General features: G+C 44.4%; 2 protein-coding genes across 2 annotated transcripts in view; one reads left to right on the forward strand and one right to left on the reverse strand.

Moving 5' to 3' along the window:
• Ccdc146 (coiled-coil domain containing 146) overlaps positions 1-18134 on the reverse strand; it is a 143140-nt gene that overhangs the window by 88817 nt on the left and 36189 nt on the right. The gene's annotated exons all lie outside the window — the stretch shown is intronic.
• On the forward strand, positions 544-6302 carry Fgl2 (fibrinogen like 2). The gene is made up of 2 exons (XM_032907073.1): positions 544-1172; positions 3207-6302. The coding sequence occupies exons 1-2, from the start codon at positions 590-592 to the stop codon at positions 3911-3913; spliced, it is 1290 nt and encodes a 429-aa protein (XP_032762964.1). The 5' UTR covers positions 544-589; the 3' UTR covers positions 3914-6302.

Below are 18134 nucleotides of genomic sequence, written 5' to 3' on the forward strand. Positions count from 1 at the left end.
AGAAAACAGCACTGTTTTCCTCTTCCAGTTTTCTTCCCTTTTACAAACAGATGAGAGAGACGAGAGACACAGAGAGTCCATTTAAAGAGCTGCCTTTTGTTCTGATCAGGAGCAATTTTAAGCACTTAAGAATTCACACAAAGTCCAGCCTTCACAAAGAAAGCAGGGCCCCAGCGAGGAAACAGAATCCTTTCCATTTTGGTGACATTTAGTGGGAAGAAGTTCATAGACATTTAGACGCTTGAAGTCTTCCTCCACTAAGAAATAATAAGTATAATATATTTTGAGCAACTGTTTTTTAAACAAGACTGTCCTTGTGCTTTATTAAAAAAAAAAAAAAAAAAACCAAGACGGTGAATCTTGAATACAATGCGTGACACCCACGGCAGGCGTTCTATTGAGTTTTGACGACAGGAGATGACTGCGTTTGGCTGGCTGCACTTGCTTAGGACCCTCTCCTCCAGTGCCGCTTCTGACACTGTGATGCAAATGTGCCCGCCCTTTTCTGGGAACACAGAACGCCTGAGTCAGGCGGCGGCGGCCGTGGCTATTAAAGCACCGCGTCAGGCTGGGCTGCTGCACTGCAAGGATGAGGCTTCCTGGCTGGTTGTGGCTGAGCTCCGCGGTCCTCGCTGCCTGCCGAGCGGCGGAGAAGCACAACCTGACTGAAGGGCTGGAGGATGCGAGCGCCCAGGCTGCCTGCCCCGCTAGGCTGGAGGGCAGCGGGAGGTGCGAGGGGAGCCAGTGCCCCTTCCAGCTCACCCTGCCCACGCTGACCCTCCAGCTCCCGCAGCAGTTCGGCAGCATGGAGGAGGTGCTCAAAGAAGTGCGGACCCTCAAGGAAGCTGTGGACAGTCTGAAGAAATCCTGCCAGGACTGCAAGTTGCAGGCTGATGAACATCCAGACCCTGGCAGGAATGGAGCAGAGACGGCCGAGGACAATCGAGTCCAGGAACTGGAGAGTCAGGTGAACAAGCTGTCCTCAGAGCTGAAGAATGCAAAGGAGGAGATCCAGGGGCTGCAGGGGCGCCTGGAGACGCTCCAACTGGTAAATATGAACAACATCGAGAACTACGTGGACAACAAAGTGGCAAATCTAACCTCTGTGGTCAACAGTTTGGATAGCCAGTGTTTCAAGTGCCCCAACCAAGAACACAACCAGCCACATCCAGGTAGGTGTAATGAGGTTCTTAGAGTTTGTTCACGAAAGCTGTATAGCCAGATAGTGGCCGTAAACATTAACCCAAGGGAGTATAAGTTAGTCAGACTTTCACCTGTTAAGTTATGGCAGAAGCAACAAGTGTTTTCTCAAATGAGACAGCAGAAATGGTAAGTGATCTAATGACAAAAATGCTATTAGTTGTTCTCCTTAGAGACCACTTGCAGTCTCTAGACCTCCCTGTTAGGCTGACCTGCAGACGAGCAGAAGCAGATTCCTCCCGGTTTATTGCATTTGAACACAGGATGGATACGGCAAGGTTCCTGGCTATGCTCACGCAGGTCCCTGGAAATTCCGTCTTAGGTGTCTGATGGCTTCTTCTTAGATCAGTTCCTGAGCTTTATAAGGCTTTCACAAACAATGTGCTGGGCTAGACTCTCAAATACCTAGTGAGAATGGGAGAGTTTATACATGGAATAAAAGCATCTCTCTCTCTCTCTCTCTCTCTCTCTCTCTCTCTCTCTCTCTCTCTCTCTCTCTCTCTCTGTCTCTCTCTGTCTCTCTGTCTCTCTGTCTCTCTCTCTCTCTCTCTCTCTCTCTCTCTCTCTCTGTGTGTGTGTGTGTGTGTGTGTGTGTGTGTGTGTGTGTGTGTGTGTACAGAACTTTTTAGTTTGAGACTTACTGGCACATCCATCCTCACCATCCCAGTTAGTGATGTTACCACTATTTAAGATCACAGACCTAACTGCCTTCTGTGCCCATGACATTGGTTTCCACGATTCCTGGATTCTGAGGACCTTTGTGGGTGGGTTGCCACACCCTAAAAGGTCACCTCTGAGTTATTATCAGTGCTTATCCTGTGTAGGGACATAGTAGAGGTCACGTTCATTTGGAATCTCCTGGAGACGGTAGATCACCATGTCATAGAATGATGTCACTAATGACCAAGGTACACATTCATGTTAAAGAGACATCACAAGGCGTATCTTAAATATGACATTGAACATTACTTGTAATGACACAAAAAATTCTATTATTTGCTTTTGTCCTAAAAGTTTAGGACTCTCCAGAGCTCTATATACATGCAAACAGATTTTTGTGTCTCACGGGTTATCTTATATTAAACTTTCTTTACCTGACTCCAAGTTTTATTAAAATTAACTGGAAACAAATAGTCGGTCTCTAAGCTCTACAAAACCACCAAATGGCTATGCCGAGCATAACTATACCCTGCTGCTGCTTCTAGAAACTAAACTGTGGAATACTGGCTGCCCATTCCTTCCTGAAGAGTAAATTCAGGATGACACTGCTTTAGTATTGGGGAGCACACACACCCTTAACTAAAGTAGCTTTATATTGTTCTCAGATGAAGCTAGAGTGAGTCTCAGAACAGTGCTGTGTGCTGAAGGCTGAGGCTTCCTTTGGAACATATGTAACAATTTCTGTAACGATTTCTGTAACAATTGCTTTAGCAATGGCTGACCGTGTCCTAAAAGACTTGGACTCACCTCAACTTTAAGACCTAGGAATATAATGATTATGACGGTAAAGCTCTCTGTCAGGCAGATCTGACTTTATGTCCCAGATCTGTCACTCAACACTTAGTTGCTGTGGGAAAAGTCTCTGATCTTCTAGGAGACTGACTAACGATATAAGCAAGCTGACCATAACACCCCCAATACCCACACCAGAGGTTGATGTGTGCGTTCAGTGAAAACTGTTACAGTGTTTGGCAGTTTCTGGAGCTCATTGGTCCTCATTAAACCTTGTATACATTTACTCTTACTACTGTGTGCTGTTAGTGTTGCCACCATGGTTGCCATCCAAGGCAGACAGCCCTGTGTACTTGATGGTTGTTTCTGAGGCCTTAGTTAGCATCTGTTAACCAGATTCAGGAGCGTGTATCAGAGCCAGGTTCCATTATACCCAGCAAGTAAACTGTCCAGTTGCTGTTGAGAATCCTTGATTCTCAGACGCATAGCTTGATTAACGCATAGCTCTGATTAAGGAAACCCCATTTTTTTTAATGCTTTCTTCCCTCTTTCAGTTCAACATCTAATATACAAAGATTGCTCTGACTACTATGTGTTAGGGAAGAGAAGCAGCGGGACCTACAGAGTTACGCCTGACCACAGGAACAGCAGCTTTGCGGTCTACTGCGACATGGAGACCGCGGGGGGAGGATGGACGGTGCTGCAGGCTCGCCTTGATGGGAGCACCAACTTCACCAGAGGGTGGAGGGACTACAAAGCCGGCTTCGGGAACCTTGAACGAGAATTTTGGCTGGGCAACGATAAAATTCATCTTCTGACCAAGAGTAAGGACATGATTTTGAGAATAGATCTCGAAGACTTTAATGGTCTCACACTTTATGCCGTGTACGATCAGTTTTACGTGGCTAACGAGTTTCTCAAATACCGGTTACACCTCGGTAACTATAATGGCACGGCAGGGGATGCCTTGCGTTTTAGCCGACATTACAACCACGACCTGAGGTTTTTCACCACCCCAGACAGAGACAATGACCGGTACCCCTCTGGGAACTGTGGGCTCTATTACAGCTCAGGCTGGTGGTTTGATGCATGTCTCTCTGCCAACTTAAATGGCAAATATTATCACCAGAGATACAAAGGGGTCCGTAATGGGATTTTCTGGGGCACCTGGCCTGGTGTAAGTCAGGCACACCCAGGGGGCTACAAGTTCTCCTTCAAGAAGGCCAAGATGATGATAAGACCCAAGAGTTTCAAGCCATAAATTCATGCTTGTTTCTCCGGGCACTCACTATCTAAGAGGACAGTGCATTCCTCCAGCCTTGACCGTAATGCCTCAGTTTATATCCCCTTCCTGTGGCTAAACACTCCCTTCTAAGCTTTACAGCTTTAAAATAAAGCTGGAAATATCTAAAACAGACTTGGTGGCTGTTATATGAGGAATGCTCGAAAGCACTGGAAATAGTGACGATTATACATTATAATTGCAAGACCTTTCATTTTTATTAGTTGAAAAGTTTCCTACTATTTTTATTATTTTTTATAATAAAAACTAAATTATTCAGCAAGCTAAATTCTGTATACTCAAGTTTTATTTTCACTAGGGCTAAACACAACACATTTGAAAATACACCAGTCTTTTTCAGGGTACAGTTGCTCGTGTATCTGGAGCTAAGAACTATAGTGTTTTCTTTGGTCCAAGAAGTAGTTTAGTTCTCAAAAAGAAAGTCAGGGATGGGGCTTGGGGGCAGGGATAATATAGCTAAATTTATTTATCTAATGCACAATATGGCATTAAAATGCCTTAAAATATAGTAGCATAATATATGTCTTTTTCCTCTCCAAAATTGGAAAATACTGCTACCCTGGAGATTGTGGTTTCGTGGTGACCCACGTACTGTTTATAGCCTGTTAGACCCTGATACAGAAGCTGCTTTGTCATCTCCTCTCTGTGCACGATAGTGTTTAGTGTAAGGTGCGAGACTACTGTAAGGCTTCCTTGGGGAAAGGCATGGTAAGGAAAAACAGCGTTTAATTATACTTTGAAGGCCAATGCTAGACCCAAAGCAAGAATATTGTTGAGGAATCAACTTCCTAGGAAGCAGACTTTTCTAGAACAAATATATTTATTGTGATACATTTTGACATAGTAGTTCAAATATTATTCATTTTAATCCTAAGTCGTCAACTGCTTATTTCATTCTCAGAAATTCACAGAAAAACTATATATAATTTTAGTCCAGTGTAAGTGCCTGGAGTTCCTTGATTGTGGAATGCTGAGGGCCATGTTAAAAGGCTTGGGAGGAAGTTTCATTTATCACTGTAGAAAAGGATCACTTCAGAGAGGAAAGATGCTCTTCAGTGGAATCTGAGGAACTGTACGTGGTCAGTCATAGGAGGAGGTGATCAGACAGGGCGCAGTGTTTAAGCAACAACTTTGATCTTTAAGTTTTGGTAGATTTCTAATATACTAACCAAGCCTTTGAAATATAAGCACAAAGATTCTATTTTAGTTAGTCTTTAAATATAACTAGGAAGGACAGTTATTGACTTGACTACTTAAATTTTCAAATATGTAGCCACTGTAAAAAAAATTTAAAAAGAGCAAGGTATTATTTTACAAATATGCAACATGAAGTTTTCAGCTGAATACAATGACAATTAAACTATTAATAATATAATTAAATTACCAGAGTAAGGTAAATGCACGCTGAATTAAATGACCAAAACATAAAATATAGATTTCCAAGACTGTTTACCTGCTTGGCAAAATATTGAATGTAAGTAGCAATAATTAGTTTTATTTCTCCTTTGCTTTTTAAAAAAGAATAAGAAGATTTTGATATTATACAATTGATGTGTTTCAAATTCTGTTTGTTATATGTAACCATAGAAGTCTAATGATATTTCCGTCATGAAAATGGATTTATTATAGCAAAACCCCTATGCATTCCTCTTTAGTGTGTCTTTTTCAGAGTAACAATGAAGCCATGTGAATGCACTATCTTTGCACGTCCAATGGATCCAAATGATGTTTTCTATTATACTCGAGAGATTTTTCTAATGAACTCTTTAACACAGAAATTTATTTTTGGAATCGCTTTCTGTCACTTATTTAAGAATATATTGTAGACTTTGATAACCTTTAACCTGTTTGTTGGAATAGTCCTTGGCCTTAACTATTCACTAATGTATGCCAGTGCTCATAAGCGGACACTATTGGCAAGTCTGTGTTTTAGAGTCTTGGCTTCATCTCGGTGGCTAATGCTGGTCTTAACTATCGCTTTTTGGCTGAACATTCTTATCCTTTAAAATGCTGAGTGGAACTAATTTCTTAGGAATCTGGTTGAGTCACCCATCACCGAATGAGAAAGCCATTTTTCTGAAAAGTAATGATGCAGCAAATGTCTTCAGCCTCTGATGGACGGAACTTGTGTACAAAGCACAGGAGGCATGGGAGTCACACACAGTGCTGGCTGGTCCGGGGCTCTCAATAGCTGCCCCTCGCCCCTCAGAAAGTTTTCAAGCTGTAATGCATATGTGTGATTACAGTAAACTCTCGTTTAGGATTTCTTTTCATTGATGTATAATTAAGGTTACGTTTCATGTCTCATTAAAGCCTTGTAAAATAAAAGATTTAGTCTTCACATCTATCCTTCAACGTGGAAACGGTGTTTGTAAAATGATATTTATGTATCTATAGTATCTGAAAAGTTGAAGTGTGTCTTTAATGGAGGCGAGTCTTGTGATTTCTTTAGAAGGAAGCAAAGGAACTAGAGGAACACCGTCATCTATCTCCTTTGAGAATGCGGTCAGGACACCCTCAGACAGCATTTTCAGTTTCCTTTTGTGGTGTGCAACTCTTTCTCTTCTGTCACTAATGTTACTGAGGGGTTTTAGCAAAAATTACTCATTCAAACTCAAAGAGAAATGCTTGGCTCTAATAGTTTGCCTACCTAATTAAAATAAACCAATATTCAATAGCAGCTTATGTTAATAAAGCTGGGAAGACAGAAATGTCTTAAAACCCAAATACTTACAGAGATAAGAAGTGTGTGTGCATGCATGTGTGTGTTCGTGTGTGTGTGTGCATGTGTGTGCATGCGTGTGCATGTGCATGTGCCTGTGTGTCATTTGCCTTAATTCATTTAGCAGACACTTGTACTGTGTTCCAGAAAGCCTTGTTGGAGGACGGAAGGGCTCCTCTGACCGACACAGATAGACCCTGCACTTTGACTTCAAACCAGGAGGAACTTTCATGACATAAGAGCAAGTAAGCATGAGAGGGTGAGAGGAGGTGGCGTTAACTGATACACGGCACAGAGGGGAGGGGAGACCGCTGTGTGATGACCACATAATACAGACCTGTAAGCAAGAGAGTGGAATCTTGAGAACATATCTGAGGAAGGAAGTTCCAAGCCAAGGGAGCAGGAATCATCAAAGTTTGGAATCAGAGAGCAGCCGGAGCATTTGAGAGTGTGAAAAGCAGAGTCTAGTCTGCTGGGGTCAAGACAGTAGGACAAGCTGAAAGCACAAAGGTCTGCAGTGAGCAGAGGCTGGGCCACCGCGCTTAGGTCTCTTAGGCCTTGTTCACAAGAATGCCGCTCATTCTGAGCAGATAGGAGACCCAGGATGATAGTGCTTGCAGTAACCCCATCGAGAGATGATGGAAGCATGTACGTCAGCACTCACAGTGAGGTCCATCTGTTTTGAGGTGGAGCTCACAAGATTTGATCGTCAAAGTCAGTTGTGGATCGCAAAAACAAATAGAGGCCTTCTGGCAAGCCACAGTATCTCGGCCTGAGTAACATTGAAAGATGGGGCTGTCACTGACTGAAATAGGACACCTCTGCAGAGGGGATCTGTCCGGTGAGTGTGTAAGAAGCTGGAATGAGAAGCTGAGAACATGGACTTCAAACACCTAAGCAGAGACCACCTTTTGGCTTTAGTCTGGAGTTCAGGGTCGGGGGTGGGGGGAGGGACCTAGGGTTTAGAAATGCATTTGAGAACTGCTCATTAGAGATATAATGAGCCCTTGGGACCAGAAAAGAAAAGCCCAGAAACCAGTGGACATGGAACACAAATCTCTCTGTAGGAGCCTGGATCAATTCACCTCACAGAGAGGGGAAGTAAGGAGTAACCAGGATCCCATCCTAAAATGCCACCAGAGAGGCCTCAGGTCTGTGTCTCCATCAGAGGGCAGAACTTTATTCCCATTGGACCAACTGCGTATGTGTCCTGGATGAGCTTAGTTTTGGATTTGCTTCTCATGCCAGCAAAAGTGCTTTTTGTGAGTTTTGTTGTATATCTTAAGTTTCCTATGGTATTAGCAGTGTTCCTTGGTTGAATGAATTGTCTTAAAAACGAGTTTGGTGTTTCACCATGGAATTCTCCAATTCTGATTTTGTCCTGGAAGAGACAGCTGGACAGAGAACATTCAGAGGTGAGGTAGAGACCTAGTGCAATGGATGCTCCTAGCAATCTATTAGCGAAGACGCCTGGTAATGGGGGATACAGAGCTTAAACCAGCCATCCTCTGATGCTAGGCAAGGGTTTGAGGGCAGGGACTGGGCCACCAACCCAGCCTGAAAACCTTCAACCTACAGTTTGTCCTGTCTGCAAGATGTGCTGGGGTAAAGGTGATGCAGAACTTGTGAGAGTGGACAACCAATGACTGGTCCAGCTTGAGACCCACTCCATGGGTAGAAGCCTGTGCAGGACACTGGGGAGCCCAGAGACCTAGGATGGAGCCAAACACACACACACACACATACACACACACACACACACACACACACACACACACACACACACACACACACACACACCAATGAAATGATTCTAATGATGCTGTTATTCTTGTAGACTGGAACCTAGCATAATCATCATCAGAGGCTTTATCTAGCCTCTGACGGAAACAGATGCAGAGACCGGCAGCCAAGCATTAGGTAGAGCTTGAGAAATCCCGTGGAAGAAGGAGAGGATTACAGGAGCCAGAGGGGTCAAGGACACCACAAGAAAACAACCTACAGAATCAACTACCCAAGGCTCACTGGGGCTCACAGAGACTGAACCAATAATCCGGGGCATGCATGGGTCTTACCTAGGTCCTCTGTGTATACATAATGGTTGTGTAGCTTGGTCTTCTTGTGAGACTTCTAACAGTGTATGTGTGTGTGGAGGGGGCGTCTCTGATTCTTTGTCTGCTTTTGGGACCCATTTCCTCCTACTGGGTTACCTCATCCAGCCTTAATATGAAGGGAGGTACCTAGTCTTGTAACTTGCTATGCCATGTTTGGCTGATATCCCTGGGAGGTCCTTCCTTTTTGGAAGAGAAACAGAGGAGAGAGGGGAGGTGGGGAAGAGGGACTGGGAGGAAAAGAGGGAGGGGAAACTGTGAATATATGAGATAATAATAAGTGTGAGTTTCACAATGGAATTCTGGAAAATACTAACTTTGACTTACAACATCTCCACGAGAAGAGGAGGCAATGATCTCTCCTAGGCTCAGATTCTGTCCTTTCTGGTACATACCTTGTCATAAGGGAGTGCCGCCATGCAGAATACATGTGAATGTGTGCATGTGTGTACACACATATGCATGTAGCAAAAGAAGCAAGAACTGGGCCACAGAGAAAAGACCTCCAAGTTCGTTAACAGTATATATCTGCTATGCCAAAGCATTTTGTATCATTAGGGTACAACTTGGTTATGATTATGAATCATTTAATGACTGGTTTTATTCCCTTTCTCCACTTTAGAGAAATGGGTGATACTGAACTATTTCTTTCCCAAGTGTTTTATAAACATTTTCTACCTTAGGGGCGGCCTAAACTCAACTTTCCTGGCTCTCCATACGAACACTGAAATGGTGATGACAACGAACGCATGCCACAAACCCTGCAGTAGACACCGTCCCAGGGCACTGCCAGTGTGTGCTGCAGTGAGTGCTGCCCAAGGAGACCATGCTCTGCACACACACACACACACACACACACACACACACACACCACACCACACACACACACACACACCACACACACACACACACACACACCACCACACACACACCCAACACACCCCACACAGGCTCACACACACCACACACACACACACACACACACACACACACACACACACCACACACACAGACACACACACACACACACACACACACACACACCACACACACACACACCACCACACACACACACACCCAAACACACACACACACAAAACACACACACACAACACACCCACACAGACCACACACACACACACACACACACACACACACACACACACCACACACACCACCACACCACACCACACACACACACCACACACACACACTCACACACATTCAAACAACACCCACACACACACCTCACACACCCAACACACTCACACAGATTCACACATACACACACACGCACAAGACACACATGCAAATTCACTCTCACATACACTCACACATACAGTGCACTCACTCAGATTCTCACACACATACTTACACATACACAAGACAAACACACACTCTCACACATACAACACATACTTACACAGACTCTCTCACACGCACAGCATACATACAATCTCTTGCACACACACACACACACACACACCACAGTCTCTCACACATATAGCACACAGTCACACCGACTCTCTCACACACACCACACACTCTCACACATACAACACATACTCACACAGACTGTCACACATACAGCACACACATACACAATCTCTCTAATACACACACCACACCCCCTCTCATACATACAACAAACACTCACACAGACTCTCGCATACACATGACACACACAAATTCTTACATACACCTACCATACACTCTCACACATACAACACATACTCACATAGACTGTCACACACATTCAAACACAAACACAAATTCTCTCTCTCTCTCTCTCATGCACGACACTTCCCTGGGAGGGATGTCATCTACCAACTGTCAATCATTAGCAGGCCATCATACATTTTAGCTTTCCTGACATTCCTGGTGAGTTTTTTTAGGAAGTGTCTAATTTTCCAAGGAAAAGGTCATGCAGTACCCTCAGTACCATTCCTCCTCTGACTTTGTTTTATATTTTAGAAAAACAAAAACAATTAAAAATTATATCTTGTCTGAGCTGAAATTATATCTTATCAAAACTATTATATAATGTTCTAGACAGGAGATATTTTTAAATCAATGTACTTTCAAGGGTGCTAATGTCCCTACTTAACCTAGCGGTTAATGCTGTCTTCCTGAGGCTAAGTCAAATTTATGACAGCACTGACAGCGAAGGCAAACAAGTCCTCATGCTGTCCAAACACTGCGTGTTCCATGGTTACGTGGCAGGATTCACTCTAGACACATTCTGCTCAAACACAAAGCACTTTGCAAGTTAGCCGAAAGCTGAAAGATTTCTTGTGCAAATGCCAAAGTTCTTACTTTCATTGGTTAAAGAAAACAATTTTTATAAAGCATATCACTGAAAAATAATGGTGTTAGTGAGGGTTTCTTTTTAATTCTTTTCTATCCTATTTGAGGAAATGTTTAATTTTTTTGAGGTTTTGTTTATTTACTCATGTATTTGTATTTTATGGGGGTATCCTTAAATGTGTGTGTGTGTGTGTGTGTGTGTTAGTACACTCATGCGTGCACGTGCATATGCGCACGCACACACATACAACATGCATGCAGAGCTCTTGGAGGCCAGAAGAGGGTGTTGTATTTCCTGAGACTGGAGTTACAGAAGGTTGAGACCCTACACACCGGGGCAGGGAGCTGAACCTACCTCTCCTGGAAGAGCAGGCAGCGCTCTTAGCAGATGAGCCACCGAGCCAGACATTTAGGTAAATTTTAAAACCCTGTTAATCCAATTATTAGAAACCCACCCGGAGGGACCCAGCCAATGTGGGGATCTGTGCAGGTTGAACAAGACAGATGCCTTCATTTGGAATACAGGTTGGTGTTTAACACACTGACCTTAGGTAGAGATTCTCAGTGTGTCTGCAATGGCCACATAGCTCTGCAGACAGACATGTCAGGGGTGTCAGAGAGCAGGGTTAGAGAAGCCGAGAAGACCTGTAGCCTGTGCCAACTGGAATAGTGCAGCTTCTCTAGACCTGGGGTATTCAATTTCCTGAAAGAAAAACATTTGACAACCACTCCTTCTCTGTCTCATTTCCCTTGAGGGTTGGGTCGGTTGGTGAGGTAAAATAGGATAGTTGTGCGATGGCTGTAATGGGAAAGATTTAAATCATTGAGAACTTAGGTTGCCTTCATATGGAAACTGCATTCGGAGATAGAAAAAGTCTCTCCATTTTTCATTTGCTTTTACAGTTGGTGTATACTCACTTCCCTGAAACCTATCACAGTTATACACGAAACGGGTAGAGTTTGTGAGGAGCATTGCTTCCTGCTCGCAGTTTCCCAAAGTCGCTCCAGATTAGCTTTCAGAAGAAAGAAAAGTGGGCGGAGACGAGGGCAGCACGGCAGGGGCGAGGTTATCGAAGGAGACAGAGTCAGGCTCTGTTTGGAAGCGAGGTAATTTGAGGAAAAATTGGGACCGCAGCTGGCCTTGAAAAATGGCTACTCTGAAGCACTGTGCAAGTCCATGTTTAGTACAAGAGGAGACGAGCAAAGGTACCAGCAGAGTGGAAAATCCAAAGCTTGTAGGCAAAAAGGGCGCAGGAACACAAGGGACGGTAGATGGGTTGCAAGGGGATTTGACTGTTGAGGGCAAGGAAAAGGCAATCTTAATGATCCAGCCAGGGAAGCTTCTACTCTAAGTATTTTCTAGCTCCTCCTGCTGCCAGTCTATGCCGGGGCCTGGAAAGGACCACGGGATGCTGGGTGGGAAGAGTGTGCAAAGAGCTCTGACCACTGCTTCATAAACAGTGAAGGAGCCAAAGACATCAAGGGGAGAACGGGTGGAGACAGGAAGCAAGGGTCAGCTCGCGGGCGGGCGGGGAGGCAGCACCTGGAGCCCCTCAGACGGGTCCGAGGGGGATGTGGACAGACACCTGTGCTGACGAGGAGTTTTAGAAAGTTTTGCACAGGATGAGCCACATGGCTTCTCAAGGCTTTCTGCCTGTGAACCTGCATTTCCTCCACACCCTGCTGTGTATCAAGGCTGGTGAGGGAAAATGAGCTGTATGCAATTCATGCATATGTAGCCTATGCAAGGTTTTCCCAGTGGTCCCCCTGGAGGGAGTGGGGGAGATGGAGTGTGTGTGTGTGTGTGTGAGTGTGTGTGTGTGTGTGTGTATACTAATAGTAATGGAGGGGCTGGGCTGATGGTGATGGAGGGGGAGGGGCTGATGGTGATGGAGGGGCGGGGCTGATGGTGATGGAGGGGGAGGGGCTGATGGTGATGGAGGGGAAGGAGCTGATGGTGATGCAGGGGAAGGAGCTGATGGTGGTGGAAGGAGGGGCTGGTGGTGATGCAGGGGAAGGAGCTGATGGTGGTGGAGGGGAGGGCTGGTGGTGGTGGAGGGGAGGGGCTGATGGTGATGGAGGAGGAGGGCCTGATGGTGATGGAGGGGGAGGGCCTGATGGTGATGCAGGGGAAGGAGCTGATGGTGATGGATGGGGAGAGGCTGATGGTGATTTGAATACAGAGAGTGACTGTGTAAGGATTCTAGAGCAGGAGAGAAAAGACCAAAAGAATCCAGAAATGATGGGGGTCATCGCAGTAAGCAGTGAGGCGGCTCTGAAGAAGGAAAATGAGCTGAAAACTGTATCAGTAATCGAAATCACGGTCCAGAGAACCCAAACGACTGCCTGACAGCCAGCACAGAGCTGGAATAAGAACTGGTCTATCCATTCACCTCAGCACCTACTGCTCTTTCCCCATCAAATCATTAAGATGAAGCTATTCCAAGCCTGCCTGTGCTTAGCTGTTCCCATTACAAGTAGCGAAGCCATCTTCTGATTCTGAGGACTGATACCAGCCGATGCTTGTGCCCTCCCACTCATATTTTGGACCCTACCCAGGTGTCCCTGTTTGCCTCCGTTTGGTTCACGTGGGCAGGCATCCGAACAGTGCTTTCGTACGGAAGGTAATGGGCTTGGCGTTGGGTTCTAAGTGAGTCGCTTTCCTGTTTGCCATTGCACTAACTCTACCAGATGGAGCAAAGGTTAAACTATGACTCAGAGCCTCACGACAGCCTCAGAGTGACAAAGGTCTCTCGAAGTATAACAAAATCCCAGAGCTGCAAAGAAATGATTATTTGATCCAAGCCCATTGAAAGGTGAATTTCCGCCCAGGGAATAAACAATCGGGGGCAGGCTAAAGACAGTTATTCAATAAACTAAAAGAATGCACACTATTCCCAACGGCCTTCATAATGTATAAAACACGAAGAATACCTCTGAATTTGTAAGAAAAATTCAAGTCAACAAATGTGCAGGAGAATGCTAACACACACACAGATACACACTCACACACACACACACACAGAATGAAGCATGAAGGTGCCTCTACAGTAACCACATGTCTGGTTTCTACAAAGCTGATGCACTGCATCCGCCCAGTATGCGTGAGGTGGCTGCGTCTCATTACGTACAACCTGATAACCTGCTATGCCTGAGTCACCTAGCCTTCAGTTTCCTTCTTCTCTCATTTCATCCTTCCTTTGACCCTGTTCCCCAATCTCCTCCCCAGCCACACATTTCAAATGCAACCTGACTAATCCAGGGTGTACACCCTCTCTGCTGTAAGTACCTCAGAGCCAGACACTAGACAGACAGGGCCTGCACCTATCACCCCAGAACCCATGGGGATTCTTCAAACTGGCTGTTCCTTAACTTGCCTATTCCTTAGTTTGGAAGCCACAGTAGAGTTTGTTTCCCAGCCCTTCCTTTCTGTCAGCCTCCTGACTTACTCTCATTCTCTGCCCCTGGCCCCTGTCCAACTTTATGTTTATGCCATGGCATCATCCTCTGAGAAACCACGGGCAGTAAAACATTCCTGTGGTGATTGTGGTACTCATCACCTGATTTGTTGACCTTGACACACTTCAAATTTTCTATTAGTATGTTATCTTGTGTGTGTGTGTGTGTGTGTGTGTGAGAGAGAGAGAGAGAGAGAGAGAGAGAGAGAGAGAAGAGAGAGAGGAGAGGAGAGGAGAGGAGAGGAGGGGAGGGGGGAGAGAGAGAGAAGAGGGGAGGGGAGAGAGAGAGAGAGAGGGAGAGAGAGAGAGAGAGAGAGAGAGAGAGAGAGAGAGAGAGAGAGGTGTCTCATGTAGTCCAGGCTGGCCTCCAGTTTTCTAAACCACAGAGGATGACCTTAAACCCTTGACCCTCCTGCCTCTACCTCCCAAGTGCTGGGATTAGACGTGGATGTGTGATTGTGCCACGTATGCCCAGTACTGGGAACCCTGAACTCAGAACCCAGGGCTTGTGCATGTTAGGCAACCACTCTGCTAATTGAGCTGCATCCCTAGCCTTAAATGCTCTCTTCCAAAACAGTCTACATATAAACCAAAGCTCCATTCCACTCACTTTAAGGTAAATATAAGGGCTATGATAAAATTACACGCACACGCACACACCCCCCAAAAGTCAAACCATTACAGGACAAATAATACAGTTAATGAAAGAAGAGGCCATGAACTGGAAACAGAGCAAGGGTGAGGGAGGGCTTAGAGGGAGGGCTTAGAGGGAGGGAAGAAAGTGGAGAGATGATGTAATTGTATTACCATCTCAAATATAAAAACTATTATTAAAAAAGCATTACATGAGTGCAATGCTGGTTGGAATAAAGGGAGACCCGTTTGCAGCTGTAAATTGTTACATTCACTAGGGAAGGCACCTCCGCAATGAAGACACATTTTAACTGCACATACTATGGCCCAGCACCTCCATACATAACACAATAAATGTTTTAAAATGGGATCTTAGAGAGATATTTATATCTCATGTTCAAAGAAACTAAGAAGTGGGCACAGCTAAAGTGTTCACTGATCATCATACAAGGCATTGTTAGTCTTAGGAAATTCTGACACCGGCTCCAGCCTGGTGAACCTTGATGACACTAGTTAAGTGAAAAAAGCCAACTGCAGAAAGAGAAGTGGTTTGTGATTCCACTCGCAAGAGCAGCCACAGACACAGAGAGAAGAGAAGTAGCTGTCAGTGCCTCGGGGAAGAGGAAGTTCACTATTTAATGCACAGTTTCAGTTTGGCTGGTGGAAACTGGTGAGGTTTGGTCTGTTGCTATGTGTTGTGATGCTAAATGCTGGCCCAGAGGCTGGTCGCCTCCACGGATGAGGAAATCCTCATGCACAGCAAGCGATGCTATGGAACCTGGCTCTTTAATGTACAACTGTTGCTTGACTAACGATGCCTGCAGCCTGTAGCTGGGCAGAAGAGAAGTAAGGAGAATTTCGGTTCCTGGGCTTGGGGTCTGAGGCATGAGAGGAGAAGAAGGGAGAAAGTGGAGAGAGGAGAAGATGCCATGGGGTAGGTAAATCATAAAAGCATGGCCATGAGGGCTGTCTAGTTGGAGTAAGAGCGGCCCAGGTGGAACATGACAAGTTATAACTCGCGGTTATTGATACTAATATCTTAGAGGATAGATATCTGCTCAGCTCTAGGGCCATCTAAGGCTTATTACAAGCATAGAGGTTTTGTGCCTTCTTTTCTGGGAGGTAAATGATCGGAGGTGGGGTATAAATTAATATTAATATTAGCTATAATAGGGAATGGTCCAGAAGATGCTGTGTGAAGCAAGAGGATACTCAGCACCACTATAAACTTAAAAATTAATACATTTTATCATAAAGATTCAAAAATAAATAAACCTACTGACCTAGCAACCCACTGTTAGGAATTTATCTTTTTATTAGGATAATCCCAATGTGAAATGGTGCCAATGAGGTTATTTGATTTATTATTATTTCTAATTGAAACATGAAGGTTGAAAATGACCAACACACTCAAGACAGAATTACCTAAAATGTTATTCTGAAATACTATTTGAACCATAAAATAATATAAAAATAAATTTGTATGTGTAAAATGCAAGAATACACTAGAATACCATTTCCTTGTTTGTTCATAGACTTCCTACATAAAAGATAGCTCCTAATGACTGCTCTGAGGGGTGGACTTCACACAGTGGGCTGGGAGTAGGAGTCTGACTTCTGGTGACCTTCCCAGCATCTACAGGGTTTCCGGGTCTGAAAGGCAGCTAATGGGGAGCAGATTGGCCCTGGTGACAGTGACTGGGAAATTTATTGGGTCAATACTACTGACAGAACAAAACTTAAATATCTGGGGCCAGAGAGAATGTCCAGCAAGAAACTCTGAACATATAAACAGACAGACGGATAGATGGATGGATGGATGGATGGATGGATGGATGGATGGATGGATGGATGGATGGATGGATGGATGGAGTAGAGCCCCCACGAACCACCCATTATCTTTATTTCTTTTCTCTGGCCGTTTTATAGACAAAGTTCTTATACAATCACCTCATAGATAAATGTTACACAAAACAGAAGTAACAAAAGGATGTTCATATTAAGTTCAGAGCACTGCTTCATTCTGTAAATTCAAAGCAACAGTTTGCACATGCCCTTGTCTTACCATGGTGCATGCCTGTGGCTTTTCTCCATGGACCTGAATGCTTTCCCTTGAACACAAATTCGTCCCAAGCTCGTATCTCCTTTTAGTATAATATGAAAGCCCACTGTAGTTCTTATGCAGTCTTTACTTACTCTATGAGAAGTGGGCACATTATATTCTGGATTCTAACTTTGTCACACATCTCAACTCAAACTATCTCTTAAAGCTTTCTTCCTAAAAGTAGCTGAATCAAATCAAGAATTCTATATAATGATTAATTCATATAAACAGCATTAATTCATGAAAATTTGTCTATATGTTGATCTGCAGGAAATCTGCCCAATAGGGTGGGCTGATGCCCAGGAATCCATAGGCTATGTGATAGTGATAGGAAAATGCTTATCAGCAGCAAGAAGAAATCCTGGGATAAAGTCTCTTGGGACCTTGCCTCTTGGAGCTCATCTATCTTAGGCTAAGCAAAAAGGGCGGGCCACCTCCAGGAAGGCCACCTGCTAGCCTTAACCTTTCCTAGATGGCTCCTGGCTGATGACTCCTAGATGGCTAACTTTCATTGTGTAGGGTTTAGAGCCTTCCGAATTTTATACAATGTGCATATTTTAGAAATTAAAGATTAGTTTTAATTTAAAAGGTTAACCTCATGACTGAAACACACTTTATTATGAGGCTTCTGATACTATACAATCTAAATACCTAGTATGGGTGCACCTCTTTGCTCAGCCACTGAAACTTTGCTATGCAGAGTGACTGACAGCCTTGTCTTCACCTTCTTTTCTGCTGTCATCTGTAAATGAGGTTACCAGATGGCCATGTCCCTATTCTTATTCGCTGATTGCCTGAGGCCCTACCTGAGGACATCAATGCTTTCTCATTGACCAGTTCATAC

Source organism: Rattus rattus, chromosome 6 (assembly GCF_011064425.1).
Source record: "Rattus rattus isolate New Zealand chromosome 6, Rrattus_CSIRO_v1, whole genome shotgun sequence".
Classification (NCBI taxonomy): Eukaryota; Metazoa; Chordata; class Mammalia; order Rodentia; family Muridae; genus Rattus; species Rattus rattus.